Consider the following 22256-nt stretch of genomic DNA (forward strand, 5'->3'; position numbering starts at 1 on the left):
CACCACACTGATTTTTGTACGGATGCAGTAGACGTTTTTTCTTGTAAATGCTATATTTCAAGAATACACATGATTACATACACAAACTAACAAGTACAACTAGATTGTGTTCCCGCAACACACACGCACGTCTTCGTAGAATGTTCCACTGCTGCCGACTGAGACTGTCTTGAGGCAGTGTTGCCAAATTTACAAGCTGCTTCACTGGCGTGCTGCAAGTCCCACTAAAATACACTGATTAATGATTAAAACCTGAACAAGGGGTGCCCATCACTCAAGACCACCCCTAAAATCGTTCATAATCCCCCGAAAATAATTTGGATGAATGTGTAATAGATGATGTCTATTTGAATGAAATACCATGTTACATTGTCCATATTTTTTGATTGTTCGATTTTCGAAAAAAACTTAGAGCTAGCACATTGATTGGTTAAATGTAGTAAATTAAAATATGTAAATATGCATATAAATAGTATTTTTGAGTGGGTTTATAAAACTCAATTTGAGTATTTAACACGTTTAATTCAGAATCCCCCAGAACACCGGTGTCAATTAAGGCCTAATATGTCAGAGTTGGATATTTCTCCCCCCCCCCTTTCCGATAATACCCTTAAACACTACCTTTTTAATCTTTATCTGTATTTATTTTCTCTTTCCATATTCTTTAATCTTGTTTCTCTTTCTTTTTCTTTTTTCCTTACAATTTCCTTCTGCTTTTCCTCTTTATCTCTTCAATTTGGCAACATCGCTTTCCTACTCCAGTTTGTTGCTTGTACTTCAAAAGAAAACCGCCAGCTTGGGTGTTTTCTTTAACAAAGAGTACCGCTCCCTTTGTTAACCGCCGGGGATATAATGAACGCGCGGACTTTAATCAAGGGTTCGATACCCGGGGAGGCACATTGCACAGTGGTTCGGATTCCACTATAAACTGTAGGTCCAGTCCCGATTAGCCTTACTGTGCATAAAATGGACTTAAAACACCAACTCAACTCAACTTACGCTGAAGTACAGGGAAGGTAAAGTTCCCCGTGCATATAGCATCGTTGCATAGAGGCACATTTGGGGCCCCACACATTCTCGATCTAGGTCACTTTGGAGGTGATGTGATCAGCAATACGCTCCGGCTTCCATTAGCCTGCAGGGTTTCCCCCAGGCCAGGAAGGTATTGATTTGAGGCTGGATGAGCCCCAGAGCCGCTTTATGCGCGGAGAAGGCCGGAGAAATTCCGACCTTAGATCACCAACACCGGGAATCGAACCCGTGTCTCCCACGTTGCAGTCAGGCGCCCTAACGACTAGACCACTTCTTCAAGTTATTTATCAGAGATTCAGGCTATCCTGATGTCCAGAAGCTACTACACTGATATATAGGTCCAAAACTAAAATACAAAACAAAATACAAAACTTCCAATATCCAGCAACATTCATAATATCTCTCAAGGTTATTAGAAGTATATCCACAGATTGTATATCTCTCACCTCACAACCTACAATCAAATGTTTTAAGGTTAGTCCATAACCATAACAGACTACAAAAATTGAACAAAACAAATTACGTCATCATACACAATTAACATATTAAATATATTAAACACTTAAAATGATACAATAAGTGGGTGCGTATCATCCTGTAATACGGCCATGTAAATTTTCTTTCCAAAATACATGGTAAACTATAATAGGAAATTCCTTGAATTTAGGTTTAATATGAAAGGCAATACAGTAAGCAATAAATCAGAACAAATGGTTTATGTCGAACATTTTCTACACACAATAATATTAATATTTCAGAAAAACAGTAAATGGACCATTTTACAAGATAGTCCTTCAATATGGCCAAGGTACGAGTATTACATGTGATGTTCTCAATGAGTACTACAGTCTTTAAACACGAAAATGTCCACATTTTCAGCATGTGCACATTCCTCGTGACACCAGTTCCCACAGCGAATACAAGAAACCCATATTTCACCTCCATGACCATCGCTGTAAAACCTGTTACAGTAAGTGCACTGTGAATCGTTATCTCCATCTTTTGATTTTTATTGGGTAACTTTTCGATCCCTTTCTGCATTCTGTTACTAACTAACTAACTAACTAACTAACTCTCTAGTCTTCTTAAACCCGAAGTTTCAGGGCTGCAGCAACACAGGCCTTCCATCTGTCAATATCTTGAGCAAGATCTATATACTCTTTTCCATCCCTACCGATTTCCCTTAGGTCAATCTCGACGTTGTCCCTCCATCTTCGTCTTGGCCTTCCTACTTGTCTCTTACCATCAGGTTTCCCAACAAGAATCCTGTAAACTCCTCTTTCCTCTCCCATTCGTGCCACATGGCCTGCCCACCTAAGTCTTCTTGATTTAATTATTCTAATAATATCTGGACATGAATACAAATTATGTAGTTCTAAATTATGTAACCTTCTCCACTCACCTGTCTCCTCATCCCTTTTAGGTCCAAAGATTTTCCTAAGGATCCTATTTTCAAATACTCTGAATTTATGTTCCTATTTCAATGTAAGGGACCAAGTTTCACACCCATATAATACTACAGGCAAAATTACGGTTTTGTATATTTTAACTTTTAGTTTCTTAGATATGAAACGAGAAGACAAAAGTTTATGAAGAGAGAAGTAACATGCATTTCCTGAATTGAGCCAACTTTTCATTTCCTCTTTAATATAATTTTCATTTGTTAATATTACTCCTAAGTATTTGAATTTGGAAACTGGTTCAAACGAGTTGTTATCAATAATTAGATTTTGATTATTACCTAACACTTGGTTTCGGCCTGTAAGCATATATTTAGTTTTCTCTTTGTTAACTTCCAAACCTATCTCTTTAGCAGTTTTGAAAAATATTTTAGCATTATTCTTAATTGTATTCACATCATCCCCCAGTAAGTCTACATCATCTGCATATGCTAACAACTGAGTCACACCATTTAATTTTAGTCCTTCTTTAGTTTCTTTTACCTTCCTAACAGCATATTCTAAGGCAAAATTAAAGAGCAATGGAGATAATGCATCTCCTTGTTTTAACCTATCATGAATTGTAAATTTGTCAGACATATTAATACCCACACGAATTTTACTTTCTGTTTCACTGGTGCATATTTTTATCATACTAACAAGCTTCTTAGGTATTCCAAACTCTACTAATATATTATATAATTTATCTCTTTTCACCGAATCATATGCTTTTTTGAAATCAATGAATAGCTGATGGACATTTTGATTATATTCCCACTTTTTTTCAAGTGTCTGTCTGATGTGAAAAATTTGATCTGTAGTTGATCTGTTGCGTTTAAATCCACATTGATAATCACCTATAATTTCATTAGCATATGGGGTTAGTCTTGTTAAAAGAATGTTAGATAATATTTTATATGTTGTTGAGAGTAGAGAAATTCCACGGTAATTATTGCAGTTCATTTTATCACCTTTTTTAAACACAGGAACAATTATGGATTCTTTCCACTGTTGAGGGATTTCTTCTTTATTCCATATTAAACAAATTAATTTATGAATTTGACATATTAATGAATTTCCACCATATTTAATTAACTCAGCTGGTATTAAATCAATGCCAGGTGCTTTGTTATTCTTTAGCCTTTTAATAGCATCTTTAACTTCAGTCAAGTTAGGTTCTGGAACTAAAGGTTCTGCTGTGTGTACTTCATTCACTTCTGATTTATCTCCTACACGGACATTTAAAAGGTCATTAAAGTAGTTCTTCCATCTATTTAGAATATCGCTTGGGTCAGCAAGAAAATCACCGTCTTTATCTTTTATCAAGTTTACTTTAGGTTGCCACCCCTTTCTAAACTCATTTACACCTTTATATAAATCTCTGATATTTTTATTTTTGCTGTTTGTTTCAATTTCGTTAATTTTGCTTTTCAAGTAATCTCTTTTTTTACTTCTAAACGTGTGGTTAACTTATCGCTTTATCTATTATAATTGTTTAGATTTGTATCATCAGAGTTATTTAACCACCTACGTCTAGCCTGATTTCTTATTTCTATTAGATTATGGCATTCATTGTCAAACCATGGCTTACTTTTTCTCGGTTTATGGTATCCTATACTTTCTTTAGCTGCTGATTCTATTGCATTACGTATGTGATCCCAATTCTTATTTACGTCTGTTTCATTTATATTTTCATCATCATTTAAATCCTGCTAAACATCAAATCTATTTGACAGTTTAATTTGGTAATCTTTCTTAATTCTTTCATCAGTAAACTTTCCTGTATCAAATTTTATAACTTTTAGATTTTGTTGCTTATGATTTATCACTGAGAGTCTTTCTCTTAATTTAGCAATTACTAAATAATGGTCACTGGCACAGTCAGCACCTCTATGTGTACGAACGTCAATTATACTAGTATGCCTTCTCTTATCAATGAGAATATGATCTATCTGATTATGAGTTTTACCATCTGGAGAAGACCAGGTATATTTATGGATATCTTTATGTTTAAAAGTGGTACTTTTTACAATTAAATTCTTTGAGGTTGCAAAAGTAATAAATCTTATACCATTATCATTACTTAATTCATGAGGACTTTCTTTACCAACCGTGGGTTTAAATGTCTCTTCTTTGCCAGTCTGTGCATTACAGTCAACTACCAGAATTTTCATATCATACTGAGAAAATTTATCAAAGACCTGTTCTAACTCTGTATAAAAATCATCTTTAGTATTATCATCTTTATCTTCCGTTGGTGCATGTATGTTTATTAAAATAATTTTACACCACCTACCCTGTAAAACTGCATATGATATCGTATCATTAATAAATTCTACTGTTTTAAGGGCCGAGATAATTCTATTATTTATGAAAAAGCCTGTTCCAAAATTATGATTTTCAGTACCACCATAGAAAAAAGTATAATTTTTAGTTTTACAATTCCCTTCTCCTGGCCACCTAACTTCCTGGACAGCTACTACATCTAATTTATACTTAACTATCTCGTTAACTGTACACTGAATTGCCCCAGGCCGGTAAAGGCTCAGAACATTCCAGGTGCCTAATTTAATATCCTTATTCCTAACGTAGTTCTTATCCTTAGTCCAGGGACCTCCCAAAGTAGTCCCTACCCGGAGATCCGAACGGGGGACTATTTTACCTCCGGAATATTTTACCTTGGGAACATCCATGGCCTTATATTGCTGATTCTTGACATGGTTTTTTTACAGTGCAGAGTTGTCAGCTCTACGTCTGTTACTCTTTTTCTTTAATTTATCCACTTTCTTCTTCTACATCTTCCTTATGTGGTCTGGTGACGTCAGGACTGCTGCTCTTTGGCATCTTGCTGTAGCTACAGCGCCTTGAACAACGTAGTGTGGAAAACGACCCAAGAAACTAGTTCCCCAAACGGATGACAAACATAGATGGCAGTGCGATCGGACCAGGTGCTAATTTTGTTATAAAAGTAATGCGGCTTAGTTAGTTTTTGGAATATATTCTGTAGATTTGTTTGTCTAGAAAGGCGGTAAGTGAATTGATGGAAACAGTTATATTTGTGGAGTGATTTGCAGTCACGAAATGACATTAATTTGGAAAGAAAAGTCAAATAAAATTAATAAATAAATAGCATGCGTAACACAAGAAGAAACATCGCAAAGTGATTCCGGACGTCAGGTGTTGGATTGTGTACTAGAGTTTTATTTTTCTATGTTATTAGAATATAAATAGTATCCTGAGAGATGTTTCATACCGAGGTGACAATCCACAAGTGTCGCTTCGAAGCGAGCAGTCCGTAATCAATGCAGCCTTTCGAACCGTAGGGACACAAGCTCTGACTGCACCGTTTCCTCAAGGAGATTTTATACCAAAGCGACACGCGAGAAACGATACGAGGATTTCACACCAAAGCGACACGGATCCGTCGGTCCAAGACAACTTTCATACCGAAGCGAGACGCGACACATGTTGCTTGGAAAGGAGCCAATCAAGAGCAACATTTCACATTGTAAAGGCATGACGGGCAGCACAGGCCAGCGTTCGATTGGTGAAATCCTCAGGCGATAAGTGTCGCGTGCCGCTTTGGTGCGCAATATCCCTAAAGCAAGACACTCATTGCATCGCGCATGCGCGAACAACAAACCACGGCAACACGTTGCAAGCTATTGAGGAAATGACCCAGTTTGAGCGACACACAAGCGACAAAGCGACACGTGTGGCTTATCGTGTCGCCTAGATCTGGTGTTCGCATAAATAGCAGCAAACGCTTGCTAATAGATTGAAGTGCAACTTCAAGGCTGTCGCTTGTCACTTAGTTGGAAACTCCCCCTGTAGCGCGTCGCTTCGGGCTGAGCACCCTTCTTTCCGACCGAGAAATCAAGTAGCATGCAAATACGCCATATGAATGTGTCGTTTGCTGTTTCGACCCTCATGTGCAATGAATGCTATAAGTCACTATTATAACTTGACAAGTTTAAAAACAAGACGCTGCAAATAGCTGTTGCGCATCTCGCACAACATTTCCCCACTCCATTCTCCGCAACGACTTTGGTTCGCAGTGTTGCAACCTGGAGGGAGCGGAATGGTCTGAGGATTTCCAACAAAATTTGTATTCGCTTTTTCCTGGGCTGTTTTCTACCTGTCGGAGTACAGAAATTCAGCTCACCTTTCGCCAACGACCCTTTTCCTTCTTTTAAAACTTGGCCTGTCCTCTAAGGGGCTTTCCAGAACAAATTGTGGATTTCGTTGGACCCGGCATGATTTGAATTGTGCATTTCAAAAATCTACAGCCAAGAGTAAAGAGCAAGAACATTTCAATGGCTTAAAAAAGAACACACGCAAGCGTTATATCAGATTGCCTTCTCGTAGTGATTGTTGTACGATAAACAAAAGAACTCCCATCCCACTCGGCTTTAAAAAGAACCAGGCCACTGCTCGATGTCGCATTCAGAAAATGAAGTCATTCGCCCAGTAGTTTCTCTTCGTTATAAACCTTAACGCGCGTGTGTAATACTACAGTTTAAGATCCGCGCACCGCACGCATTTTCAAAGACTGGATTAAATCAAATAAACCAAAGATAAACTGATATGAGCCGGCACCGTCAATCCACACAGTAAAAATAGTTTGTCATATTTGTTTAGCTCAATTTTGCTGAGTTGGCACCACTCGTAATCTCAAGGCCAGACCAGTACGTAGAAGTGTGGTGGGTGGGATGACGTAATAGGAAGTGCTCCGCAGCGATCTGCGCATATCGGAACTTAACTTGTCAGGCTATAGTATAGTTTTAGTAGGCGAATTTCAGCGACTTTTTCCTTAAATATTGGACTGGCACAGCCAAGGTTTTTGGATCTGAAGTCTCACTCAACTCAAAATCCAAAAGAGGAGTGTTTACTATCCTTTTAACAATTTTGAATGTTTGTGTATGTACACACACAGGCAATAAAAATGGGACACCTAGATCCTGAAATGATCACCTCCATGCAAGGTGTTATGTATGTTGCCTAACTCTAAGGCAATAAGTGGATTTTAATAGCAAATTTTCAATAGAAACTTCTACCAGCGCCGTAGATTTAGGTAACACACATAAAGCCTTGCAGGTTGCAAGTATTTCAGGATCTAGGTGTACCATTTATATTACCGTTGACTGTACAGTATATATAGGGTCAAGTCCTGTAATACGGCCAGTCTTGTAAAATGGCTGGAAATTATATTTCGTACTGCTGTGCCTCGACAACTGAAGAGACATCTGTTCGGGTACTACCGAAATCTTAGTGAGAGTTATGGCGACCGTCCTGTGGCAGTTAATATTGAGCTCCGTGCTTTGTTCAGCCGCACGCGTATTTTAATTAAACAACTGTGTCTGAAGGTGAGTAAAGAACAAGGATATTGTTTTTTGGTGATTTATATTCTTACGTAGCATTAGTGTTAGATGTCTGTTGCAAACGGGACCGTCCTGTGTCGGTAACATATGCTCATTGTAGTATACAAAGGTACTGTGTGAACGTAACAGGTGCTGCCATCTATGAGTCACAAACGGAACTGTGTGTTGTTACATAGTCTTTTAGAATGGCCAGGCTTCTATTTCTTGAGTACCCAGAAAGAGAGCTACAGTACAGCACCTTGAATAACGTAGTGTGGAAAACGGCACGGTTCTGCGCTCTCTGGCTGGTTCCACTCGAAAATGATCCGCTAGAGGCGCTGGTGTTCGACCCAGTGCTTCGTATTCGTCTGCTTATAATGGAAGTAAATGGAGTTTTCGCTGCAACGTCTGATTCTTTTACATGAAGCATTTCTATGAATGTGATAATTGCTATGATATTTGGTACAGTGGTCACGAAGATATTAACCAACATTCTAGATAGTCGACCACGTCCTGTTATCGTCATACTTTCGTTAATAATACGGGAGAAAAAATACGCTTGGAATGCTCTTGGCAACTACATTTTTGTGTATGAATTAGGTACATTATTATTATGATCATCATCATTTCTTTTAAAGATATACACACTGAAGCATTTGTATCTTTGATATTTACTGTCTCTTTTCTTCCGCTTTAAACTAATCGCGGCGATGATGATAATGATGATACCTTGAAACGACAAAGGGAACCCCACAAAACTTTTTTAGTGCCATCGACATGAGTGTAAGGAAACTTTCAAACCAATGGGACAAGCGACACGGGATGTTCACACTGTCACACTAGTGACACACACTTCCAGACTGTAAAATACGAGGGTCACTATTTATATTTTGAGCCTAACAATGAAAAAAACAGGAATTTGGCATTGAAAACTGCTTTATTGTTTTTCGAAGTATTCTCCTTTATGGTCAATACACTTTTGCATTCGTTCGAACCATTTGTCAAAGCAGTTTTTCCAATCTTCTTGAGACACCTCCATAATATGGTTTTTGAACGCATCAACGGCGTCTTCCGCCGACGAAAATCGTTGTCCACGCAATTTATTCTTGACATTCGGGAACAAGAAGAAGTCATTGGGTGCCAAATCAGGACTGTACGGCAGATAACCCATCAATTCGATTTTTTGACTGTTCATAAAGTCGGTTGTTAGACGAGATGTGTGACAGCTGGCATTGTCTTGATGAAGAATGATCCGACGGCGTTTGTTTGTTTTCCGTATTTGACCGAAGACCTCTGGCAAACAAATTGTTGTGTACCATTCAGAGTTGACCGTTCTACGTTCCTCTAAAGGCACAGTTGCCACATGACCAGCTTCGAGCGCGAACAAATGTTGTTGGATTGGGTTCATCTTGAAACACCCATACAGTCGACTGCTGTTTACGTTCCGGCTCATATGCATATATCCATGATTCGTCACCTGTTACAATCTTATATACGTCTTTTGAAGCACCACGATTATATTTATTGAGCATTTGTTTGCACCAATTGACACGAGCGTCTATTTGCGTTTTTGTCAAATTGTGTGGGATCCAACGAGAACATACCTTTCTCACAGCTAAATGATCATGTAATATTTTATATATGCGGGTGGAACTAATGCCTATGGTTGCCTCAATCTCACAGTATGTCACATGACGATCTTGCAGTATTAGGTTTTGCACAGCATCAATGTTTTCTTGAACAACAACTGATTTGGGCCGACCTTCGTGAATCTCGTCGGTGAGCGAATGGCGGCCACGATTAAATTCGTTATATATTCGTTTGCGAACGAGGAGATTCGAGCTTACGGCCGCCTCAATTCCTGCGCCGCATCCCAAGCTGTTCTCTCACTTGCTCTGGACCAGCATAATTTGGCCTGTGCGCAGAGGGCATGCGCGGAGGCATGAAAAAGTCTCCGCAGTTAACGAGCGAGGAGGTGGTAGCCCAGTGGTAGCCATTAGACAACCAGCCGTGCCCGTGCGAGAGCTTTCGCATTGTGTTGACATAGTTGCAAACTTCATTCAGTTGTTAGTACGACCGATTGTTGATGTACCGTCTGCGGTGCTGGGGTTGCAAATTATAAACAAAGCAAGGCGAGAATACCGTGATCGATTCGGTGTCTCTAATTGTCTAGTGTTTTTCTTTTTAGTGAAGTGAAAGTGTCCGATGGTGTGTGAAAGGAAGGGTAGTTAGTAAAGATGAGTCAGATTAGAGCATTATTACATACACCGTTTTCCGAGGTACTATACGATATTAAATTAAAAGTTAAACAACTTGGCTGTCCCACGCCAGACTTAAATATCAATTCTATTTAAAAATATTTAAAAAAATGGTAAAAGTGACAGGGCGTCGAAATTTTAATAGTCGCATTTATTTCCTAGAAGCTCTGGCCGATTTCCGCACAGCATGCTACGACGCCAGGGATCACTGGTTCGAATCCCGGCCTGGGCATCGGTTTTCTTTGTGAGTGTTCACTCATCCTTATCTTCGCGATTAGAAAAAAAATAGTAGTACAAATGCGAAGTAAAATAAACCAATCTTAGGAACTCTGAATTTTTGTCTGCAATTTTAGTAAACAAAATTCCATAAAAATTACCTCTTTCATTAGATTTCTACGACATATGCTAGCGAAAATTTTTCGATTTCTTGACCACGTTGGCCCTACCTACCCATCATACTAGCTGCCAGCCGCCACTGCTTAGGAGTAATACTAACAAATGAAAATGATATTAAAGAGGAAATAAAAAGCAGGCTTAATTCAGGAAATGCATGTTACTTTTCCCTTCATAAACTTTTGTCGTCTCGTTTAATGTCTAAGAAACTAATAGTGAAAATATACAAAACCGTAATTTTGCCTGTAGATGTGAAACTTGGTCCCTTACATTGAAATAGGAACATAAATTGAGAGCATTTGAAAATAAGATCCTTAGGAAAATATTTGGGCCTAAAAGGGATGAGGAGACAGGTGAGTGGACAAGGTTACATAATTTAGAACTACATAATTTGTATTCATGTCCAGATATTATTAGAATAATTAAATCAAGAAGACTTAGGTGGGCAGGCCATGTGGCACGAATGGGAGAGGAAAGAGGAGTTTACAGGATTCTTGTTGGGAAACCAGATGGTAAGAGACCTGTAGGAAGACCAAGACGAAGATGGAGGGACAACGTTGAGATGGACCTAAAGGAAATCGGTAGGGATGGAAAAGAGTATATAGAACTTGCTCAAGATAGGAACAGATGGAAGGCCTGTGTTGCTGCAGCCATGAACCTTCGTGTTTAAGAAGGCTAGAGAGTTAGTTAGTTAGTTAGAGCATTAAAACAGGGGTGTACTGGCTCAGATAGAGGGGTCCCTCCGAAATACAGAATAAACTTACTTGCTCGCAGATGGCCATCGTTAGGGGAAAATTTGTTTCCAGTAGGAGGATTCATATGCTCAATCGGTCGATCTCTTATTTCTACACAATAAACAATAAACTTCCTAATTCATGAACTTTTACCACGAATCTTAGTTTTACGTGCAATATTTAAAGTGTAACCAGCAAATATTTTCAAGTGGGGTCCCAAGCCTTTTCATATTCAATTAAAGAGGACACGTGTTACACGTTATTCTCGATATTTAGGAATGCTGTCAGAAGGTAGTTGATTTTTCTTTCAGTAGTAGGGTTAGTATGATTTTTTTATGATCTAAACTGATCATAGTGGAAAATACTAGCTGGGAGCATGCTTGGTCGTGTTTGGAGATAGACGGGAGAATCCTCGTATGGATCAACATGGAGACAATGCACTAGGTTTGGGCGTATAATAACTATTCTATATCTATTCTATAACTCTATGGTTTGGGGATGCTTACGCTAATTATCCTAGTTAAGGGGATACTCTATGAAAAATTTCTTAACAGGGAGGATAGCATCCCCCTGCTCTCCCTCACACACACACTTTTCGAGCACTGACGATCTATTTAAAAAAACAGGACCTGTTTCATGGGAAAAAATCTGACATATATGTATATGGTCGGTGATATATCGAAAAGAAATGGTATCGTTTAAATTACGATTTATAATACTGAGGTCCACTAATATTAAATTAAACACTGTATCCGTGTGGCAACAACCTTTTGGGAGTCCAGTCCTACATAGGCTTTGCATTGAGTAACACATTTTCAGTGAATAGAATCTCACCATCGCTTTATTATACCTTAAAACTGGAGTCCACGCTATTTTATTCTATCAGATTCCAATTGACCTTGTTGTGTTGGGTCAGCACCAACAGCCTAGAGGTCCAATCCCACTCCCAAAACTGAAATAGTAAGTTTGCTTGAATATACGTACAAAGCTGCTTTCTAGTAAGCACAATAAGATATTTCGAATATTTAAGAGTTTTCTACTTTCAAAAATACTATTCGGGGGTCATTGAATTTACTACACTGTTTTTGTTTTACCCCGAGGTCTTCACTTTTCTTATTTGATGTTCCCAAAATTTCGGAGCCCCATCAGGCCCCACTCTACGTACGTCAGTGTATGTATATATGACATTGTTTTCTCACACCTGGAAAATTATACATTTGTTGCAATCATGCTGCCATAACGTTTTCCTGATTAAGGACAGGTAGAAGAAACCTTCACCACTGCATTTCTCGTGAAATTGTAGCCTGATTTAAATCTAGTCTGACTGCCACGCGGGAAACCCGGGAAGGGGGATCTAAGGTCGGAATTTTTCTGGCTTTGTCCCTGCATAGAGCGGCACTATGGTCTCAAATCAAATGGTACTCGGGGGATAAAGGTTGCCGAAGCGTGATGCTGATGACATCACATCCAAGATTGCCTACATCGAGAACATGTGGAGCCCTACCTCCACAGTCCACATACTCTAAATATATCTAAATGGCAAGGTGCTATAATATGCACAGGGAACTTCAACTTTTACCTGCATATATTGTATTCGTGTCTGTACCCCTAGTACCTACGTTTATTTTTTTACATACGTATATACGAACCCTCAATGACTGAGGGCCTCTTAAAGGCTTACTTCTCTCCGCCCCACCCCCCCCGCACTGCGATCACTTGTAGATCCGGCACTGTCATAGAGGCGTGACAGGACACCTCTGTTGGTAGTTTCTAATTAAGACTTCTTCAAATTTCTTCGAGTTCGAATCGTGGCATTGTTGAGTCACATATCTTCTTCTTCTTCTTCTTATTTGAAGTAGGGTTACATCTAACCTTGCATTTTACTTTACACTGTATCTTTAAAAAATAGTTTTTTGCCCTACATGAATTAACGTATAGTTATGCTAATTGTTTATAAATAGACAGAATATGGAATGTTACAAACTTATATAATCGAAAATCATAGAGAAAAAAGAAATACACAGTTTTGCAACTAGCGTATGTGAAGGAGGCAATGAGATGAAATTCTTTCTATAAGCGACACTATCTGTTGAATTTCTATCATTGTATAAAATTTCAGGAGCACAGAGAGAACAGGAACCCTACACTACAGCCTCCCCCTGCATTGCATTGTTTGCTGGAGTGGCCTTCTACTCCACTGGTGTGGAATCAAGGGCCAGTGAATGCCAAAAAGTGGCACCAATCAAGGAAGTATCTTCTGGAGACAACATCAGGTTGATATGAATTTCTGATAAATAACTGAAAGACGAAATTGGAAATATTGCCGTGTACTTCAACAGGATTTCTTCTTGGAGGAGGGACGAGGCTTCATGTGGCCAAATGTAGTCCTTGATATAGTTTTTAAAAATCAATTAATTTACGTAAATACACACACATATGCATTAAAATACTATTTTGGTGAATGGGGCTCCAGTCTCAAAAGCCACCCCCTTCCGGGTTCGATACCAGGTGGAGGCACATAGAGGTTCCGATCCTACTTCAAACTGTAGGTCCAGTCCCGATTAGCTTTTCTGTGTATCAAGTGCACTTAAAACAAACTCAAACTCTAAAGCCTTGAATGTGCCAGTCCAAGATTCAACTGAAAGGCACTCATTCGTCCACTAATGCTATTAGTGATTAATGGATTTTAACAAACTTACAATTTCAGTTCTGAAGGTTTAACTGGACTCTAGTGAATGTTGACCCTTTATCGAATCGCAAGGTCAATTGGAATCTACTAGAAATAAATAGAGCGCCGACGGGGCTTGATGCACTGATCACGCGTAAAGCCGTTTGGAAGACTTGACTATCAAAAAGATTGTTGTCACACCAGCACGAAATTTGCTTTAACGTTAATGGGCATCAACATTATTAATCATAACTAGAGCCCAGAAGTTTGGCAAAATGCCTCTTTTTATCTACTGCATATATTGATAAAATTTTTCCGGATATACGTTTCTTATGTTGTTTCGAATGTTTTGGAAGCCTTTTCATTTTGCCTATTTTGCCTATTTAGGACCCCACTGCCTATTTTTAATTATAATGCCTTTTTTTGCCATTTTCAATGAAATTTGACATTTTTTTTTAAAAAAATGTGTATATAAATTATTTTTCTCCCAAAAAACGTTGTTGGCATTTATTTTTCTTCCGTTTATTATGTGAATAATTTTCGCCTTATTTAAGTAATATTGAACTCACGCATGTTTCAACATTGCTGAAGGAGAAAAGTGTGAGAAAAAAGTATTTCATGCTGAGTCAGGATATTGCCTTTCGGTTAACATTTATTGTGCATGATTGACTGCTGAAGTGGACAGGTTGATTTCGAACACAAAGAAAATATTTCTGAAATCTCCCTCTCGAACACGAAAGTTTCAGGAAGTTGCGATTGAGCTTAGTTTACCTCAACAACCAGTCTTGACGAGATAGGGAACCTGGATATCAGCAGCTATATATTATGCTAACAACCTTCAAAAAATCAGTGAGGTGATCGATGCTCTTCCAGAAAATGAAGCGGCTTCAATTCGTGAAGTGAAAAAACTCCTGTGCTATTCAAGTTTACTTTTGCACATTATGGTGCATTGCCAGAGACAATTACAATTATAGCATCCACGAAAATCTTCGAGGAATCTATGCAGCAGATGATGGAAGTGCCAGGAGAAAAGGGGTCAGCTGTTGCGGAAAAGTGCTAACGGGTAGTGAGTGCAAATGAGGACTTGAAACAATTGAAACCAATTTGTGATATTCTAAAAGGTGAAAATGCTGTTACTAAAATGAGTCCAGCTACATTAGCTTGTTATATGTATGCTCCAATAACTTCTGTCGAAGTAGAAAGATCATTTTCTATTATGAAAAACATTCTCTCTGACAGACGACTATCAATGAATGTTTAGAACTTAAAAAGCACCTTGTAGTTATGTGCAATCAAGACGGAGAAAAATGGAATGCTCTTCCCAATTTAGATTTTAACATTTTGCCAGAAAATATAGATAAAAGTAAGCGACTTCTAAATGTGCCTTTTTTTCGGTTTATTTTGCCTTTTTTTCATTATAAATGCCTTTTTGCCTGCCTATTTTAACGAAAATAAATGCCTGAACTTCCGGGCTCTAATCATAACTTTAACGATACCATTTTCCCTCATGTGCCAGTGAACACGCATTTCTTATATGTTTTCATGAAACGAGGGCCTTTTAAAAAAATACATGGCCTTCATTTTGCTATTTTGCCCATTGTACGCGGCTCATGTAGCGACTGGAATTCCGCCGCTTGCTGGAGAAATCGGATACACGCATTCCATCAACTCAACACCATAGCGCATTTGGTAGCTTTCCTTAGGGAAGATTTCGTCAAGTTTCTTCCACTGCGGAACACTACAAAAGAGTTAACTCTCATGAGCATGTTATCCCATGTCGTCGGAACGTGTGTATTTATTTATGCTATTGCAATTTTTCTGGGTCACACTGTGATAAACTGGTCCATATACCAGGCGAGGCTGTCGACTGCTCCAGCTATGTGTGTGTGTTTATTCCTTTAGCAAATAAGTTACCTATGACCCTACTTGGGTTCATCCGCCAAGCCATCTGCTTCGAGTCTCCGATGCCTTCGTGGATCTCGTTCAGGTGCGTTCCCTCGCCGATCCAGCGAAGGTAAAAAAATCAAGAACGCTACGCAAATTCGCATCACAGCTAGGAAAATGCTCGTTTGCAAACAAGAAAGTGAGAAACGGATTAAACGAGCCTCACGATTTTCTAAAAACGGCTAGTTCGGTTCGTAGTCACAGCTGAAAAGAGTCTGTTTTGGGACTTGTTGTGAGGAAAAACGGTGGTTTTTGGCTTAATATTACAAATTTGAGGGGGGAGGAGATCCAAAACATAGCGTTCATATTACTATTAGGAAAAAGATGAAACTTATGAAGCTCCTTTCGACGATTTCTCTTATATTCACATTTTGCTTAATTTACTAACACTGAACATTTAACAAAAGGAATAGAAATACTACTTTTCTACTTTTACCCAAATGACATTTCTATCGCGTCTGACTAGTGCTGGCTTCTTGTGACAATGACAAATCAGCTAACGGGTACCCAGTGGCTCTCTATCTGAAGGAGACATTGTTTATGAGATTACAACTACAAGTTATTTTAGACAGCATGGATGATATGAAAATTTAATATATTAAAAAGGCAAAATAACAAACTTACGTACCTCATTCTGTAAACAAGAATTAACTAGGCAAGACAAAACTCCGTCTGCAGCTTTTGCACCATGACACCTCTGCAACTAACACCCACGGAACCACACGATATGTACTGAACCAGATAAATTGCTAGCAGGATCTTTGCCCTCTGCGTACCTTTGCCCCGGTCTACCCTAAGTGTTATTACTGTTGTTATAATACTGCACCATAAAGTACACTTTAGAACAAAGAATTGTTACGTACGATCCTTTTCTGAAAACAAACTCGTGCAGAAGTGTAAGGATGCGATTATTAAGTTGACTTTCTCAAAAGATGTGAAAATCGTGTGGCAGCATTATCTATGTAGTGGCGTGCCCAAGGAAAATTGGTGGGGTCTTAACCCTCCATTTTGTCCAGTATTGCTAAAGAAATGAACATCAAAAGATAGGAAAAGATGACAAAGTGAGTCTGACTACTAAAGAAAGTATACGTAACCCCCCCCCCTCTTTCGAAAAATCCTGAACACGCCAAGAACCAAATGAAGTCACTTTACTAAAACTAGAATTTTTCCTTCCAGATGTCCGTCCAATGTCCTTCCTGTAAGGAGAGTTTCGACTGGGAGGAGAGGCGACCGAAGCACCTCCTGTGCACGCACTCGATCTGCTCTTCCTGCTTGAAACCTGGAGGCAAGAACAAACGAAAGAGGAAGGTCAAGTGCTCCGTCTGTCTGATGACCAACGATGTGGATGTCGGCAAAATCCAGGACGACGCGGAGGTACTCCAGAGGATGGATTTCGAGTTGGCGGTTAGTCTTGAGGAGAAGGAAGCGCGGGAGTTGAGCACCCCAATCTGGGGACCCTCTGGAAGGAGCGTGTCCGTGTCCGGCATGGACTTCTCGTCCGTCGTGAAGCGGAGCATCAGCGAGGAGAAGGCACCGGACGGCTCTTGTCCGCAGCCCTCGGTACCCCCGCACGAGGAGTCAAAGATGGCGGCATCTGCGATTGACGTTCACGCTCAAGTCCGCAACGCTCTGCTGAACTCCACTCTGACGCTAGATCTGTCGGAGGCCTTGCAGAACCTCAATCTACAAACACGGTATTCTCCACTGCTGAAGTTCAACCTCAAGTCTGCTCTTGAGAGCAAGAAGCCTGTGGAGAGGGCAGCAGCTGGACATGTCCTCAACTGGCTGATGAGTTCTCTGATCGAGGATGATCCCGACGAACCCGCAGCCTCGACTGTCCTGAGCTCCTGCGCCTTGACAAACGACGAAGAGTCCTACAGAAGCTTCGCGTCACACGGTGACCAGCTCCCGCTGTCTCACTCCATCGGCAAAGACAATAAACTAGAAGACGCTCTCGAGAAAGGGAAGATCATCTACTATCTGGACTTCTGCTTCAAGGACGTGATCAAGAGAATCCTGATAGCTCTTGAGAAGGAGGAAGCTCTGGATATGTGCAAGAGGTTCGCCGCTCTCTGCAACACATCGCCCGGCTACAGGAGCAGCAAGAACGTCAAGTGTTGCCCGGAAACATTCGTCATATGCGCTCCCAGCAGAACCACCGGTTTACCGAAACAGTCGTCACTCTTCGTACCTTCCGCACCCTCCAACATCCCTCCTGTCTGCGGAACCGTGGTGATGGACAGCCCTTCAAGGGACAAGCACAGCGACAAGTGGCAGGTTGGATCGGCGTTCAGGATCAGGCTGTGCAAGAACGACACCTTCTACGGACGGGCTTTTGGTTCCGTCGTCTCAGGTATCCAGGTGGCGTTCGACATGGCATCCCTTGGTACTCAGCAGCAGCCTTATGATCCCAAGGAGACGATAACTATTGTGGATTGTGGACGCTGGCCGAAGAATTCGAGTTCATGATGCTTTCACGATAGAGCTGATTGTCACAATTCCTAATCCTTATGCCCTTACACACCTTCCAGTTTCCTGAAACAACCTGCTCAGTCTGGAAAGAACCAACTATTTTCTTCTGATCATAAGAGTAGTACAGTACAAATCATTCAAAGTTAAAATTTCATAGTCAGAATGGCCTGATAAAACCTTGTTTACAGCATCAAAGATTATCATGATGGTTGGTCAGTTTTACGGCGTGTCCCGATAGCTCTTAGTCTACAGGTTCTTGTGATAATTCCATTTTGTACACCTTTAAAGTTACAAAAATATTTCCTCAACTGATTCCGCATATTCAATCTCATGTTGTCTATTTTCATTATTTCTTCCAAAATGTCTGCTTCTTTTTAATTGTTATTGTTTACAAGAACGTTTCGTCTTGTAAACAGGCTTTCGATACCTGGTGGAGGCATATAGTGGTTCGGATCAAACTTTAAACTGTAGTTTCAGTCCCAATTAGCCTATCTTAAAAGTGGACTTAACACAAAACTCAAACAACATAAAAGGTATCTTAAAGAAGAATTAAGGAATATTTAAATTACAAGTTGCCTGTTTTACGCTACATGTAAATGTGTAAAGTAAATTAGCAATCTGGTCGTAATATTTTTTCAGCTCCAGTTGTTTTAAATCATACATATATAAAATGCTATCATCATTAATGTCATTATAAAAACATTCTTTACAATAAACAGTGGATATTCAATGTGATGTTTCAATATCTTGATAATCTTATTGATACAAGTGCTTCGTTTGATAGTTCTTTTAATTGCGCCTTTCCACATACTTTATGCTATTTCCTCATTTAATAGAATAATGTATCATTTTAAGAAGCCGTTTAAGTATTCTTTATATTTAGAAGTTACTGTAAAATGGAAAAATATTTAAACTTGCTTTCAATTTCTTACTTCCCATTTTAAAATTGCTATTCACAAATTACGACAATCGTGAGTTTTTGTTTAAGTCCACATGTAGGCTAATTGAAACTGGACTTACAGTTTAAAGTGGGATGCGAACCATTATTTGCCTCCACCGAGTATCTAACCCGGAACCTTTTGATTACCAGGCGACGACGTTAACAAGTTACGATAATGTGATTTTCATTTGAGGTATAGTAACTATGGTAAGCTGCGATGAACTGCATCTCTTTCTTGGTTATTTCCATCTAAATCTATTGCTTATTAACGCTTCAGTACGTGTAGCTAATACCTTCAAAACTGAAAGTTGTTTACAGACTGTCATTCTAGTCCGCCTGTTTGAAAAAAAATCCTACACTATACTGTCGCAGCTATATCTCCATCCCTTTGTCCTCGTGATGGTTTCCGTAGACAACACTTTTATAAAACAAGTTAGTATATTTTTAAAGAAACCTTTCCATTGTCACTGCCAAAGTGGTCATATTTATCTCAATATCACATAAAGTACTTATCGGTTATTAACATTACTATCTTATCATAAGATAGCAAGAATTCTTAGGCTCTATTCATGACTAATTGTTTAATAATTTAGCATTTCATTCCACTTGTACAAGTTAAACTATTGAACATAAGCTATTTCAAATCTGAGTAAAGTACAATCGTTAGATGATGTGATGGTTGAAAATGTATAACTAATTTTGAAGAGTTTGAGAATGTTAGGGAGACTGCTTAATGTTATGAGGATCATACTTTTGCAATGTAAAACCACAGTAATGTGTATATTATCAGTGTGAGTTTCTCAATACTGACTTGTAAATCTGCCTTGGCTTGATTTTTGTGAAGTTTATGTTTTCATATCACTTGTATGTATGTATGTATTTTAGAAGAGTTAAGATATGTTAAAATGGCTAGTCAGAGCAACTGATAAATTAACACACAAATAATAGAAACAAATGAAGAAATGCCCACCGATTGTGATAGCGTAAAATAGCATTTAAGAATGTGAATTAATGAAAGGTCAAAGAAATTTACAAGTCAGAAATTATTAAAGAAGAATTAAGGTGAAGGTTCTCAGTCAGAAGAACAATTTCCAAAAGAACAACAAAAGGTCTATATATATTTTCATAATGTCAAGTAACGCTGATGTATAAAGAACAATTAAGACTGTATTTATATCTTGAGAAAGAAAGGGATTTAAACCCTTGGACAGTTACTGACATAAGAAGTTGCATTAGTGAGTTTTCTTGCGAATATTTGTTCAAGTGCAAGGGCAAATGGATATGAAGGACACTCCCCTGATACATTCGCATGGCAAAGCTTGAGGAATGTTACACTATAGACTTTGGTTTCAGTCAAATATTTTAAGTTCCTTATTTTAAATGTGATGGCATGTACCATACCAAAGAAATTTTCTTTTTTCCATACTATATGATGGAGTTTTGTGTATAATTTTAAGTTTTATTCCGTTATCATTAAGAAAAAGGTAAAGCAGAACACACACGTCAAAAAATAGATAATTCAGTAAAAAAAACAGCACTCCCACGTTTCAACGTATCAATCATATTCTTGCTTATCTATTTTCTTCTATTATTAATTTAAGTTTATCATTTTGTTTCTGTATATGAATTATAAATTAAGTAAAATATTGTTTGAATTACTGATAATTGTTTTTTATCTTTCCGGTGGTGAGTGATGAAGATGTTGTCTCCTTCATGTCAGTTCCGGACAGGACTCCGCTCACACAGAATACTTAAAAAACTGATATTACATACGCCACTGCAAATCAGTCCCTGAAGAAGAGAGTGATGGTAGCTCTCAATCCCAGAAGATGAGAGTGACGTTAGCTCTGAATCCCAGAAGATGAGAGTGACATTAGCTCTCAATCCCTGAAGACGAGAGTGACATTAGCTCTCAATCCCCGAAGTTCAGAGTTACATTGACTCTCAATCCCAGAAGATGAGAGAGTTACATTGACTCTCAATCCCAGAAGATGAGAGAGTTACATTGGCTCTCAATCCCCGAAGATGAGAGTGACGTTAGCGCCAAATCCCCGAAGATGAGAGTTACATTGGCTCTCAATCCCAGAAGATGAGAGTGACGTTAGCTCACAATGCCCGAAGATGAGAATAAAGATAATTGACGTTAGGTCAAAATGGCAAACAAGTTGCTGACAAGTCTACACCAACATACGTAAAAGTCCACTCCTTTAAAACACGCATGGTGCAAGAGAAATATTAATATAATATAGTCATGGTAAATATGCCAAGCAATATCTGTGCACCACTCTGTTCAGCAGTCTTAATTTGCTTTTAAGTCAACTTTATGCACAGGAAACGTAATCGGGACTGGAACTCCATTGTTTATCGAACCAGGGACCCCTTGATTACAAGGAAGTGTCTGCTTCAAGTTGCAGTCCTGTTTCAGGGCACTTATAGTCTCTCGCGGCTATCTCTGGAGCAAGGCCGTGCATAGCGGCAGAGAAGAGGGAATATCGAGTGGGCAGAGGGATGTAGTAACGCTGCTACTAAGGCTGGTAATTTCAGTCTCTTTTTACTCGTCCACACAATACCATTCCCTCTCACGTGTTCATTAGTGGAGCCATCTCACGTCACTACTTGCGCAGAGACTTGTTTTGTTTCGCTTGCTCCAGAGATAACTGGGACAGAGTATAGTTCAGTTTATCTTTTTATGCCACATTCCCGTTCGTCTCGTTTACCTATTTACTTTGGTCGCCGGTCTTTCTGAGTTATGAAATCTATCATAATTTCTTTTTCATAACGTTTTATTAAGCCCCCCACGGTCGGTGGCCATATCGAAAGTCAACCACTTGCGCTCAACCAACGATCCAGCATGGTCGTATTGTAAAGAGCGAAATGTTTAGATTCAACTGCAAAGAAAATGTGACAATCGCAGCAGAAGCTACTGTTCTTGCAACCGTGCCGTGGCGGATGATGCTAAGTAATCCTGCGTATGTGCTAACTTCACCTTATGTATTATTCCTTTCTGTACGATATA

General features: G+C 39.1%; 1 protein-coding gene across 1 annotated transcript in view; it reads left to right on the forward strand.

The window, feature by feature from the left end:
* The window catches only part of LOC146004249 (uncharacterized), a 37821-nt gene extending 17039 nt beyond the window's left edge, over positions 1-20782 (forward strand). Inside the window, exon 2 of the mRNA XM_083142930.1 lies at positions 17005-20782. Within this exon, the coding sequence (XP_082999056.1) occupies positions 17005-18297 (1293 nt within the window). The 3' untranslated portion in view covers positions 18298-20782. The remainder of the gene's footprint in view (positions 1-17004) is intronic.
* The last annotated feature ends 1474 nt before the right edge of the window (positions 20783-22256 follow it).

This window comes from Lepisma saccharinum, chromosome 21, assembly GCF_977018435.1.
Source record: "Lepisma saccharinum chromosome 21, izLepSacc3.1, whole genome shotgun sequence".
NCBI classification, from domain to species: Eukaryota; Metazoa; Arthropoda; class Insecta; order Zygentoma; family Lepismatidae; genus Lepisma; species Lepisma saccharinum.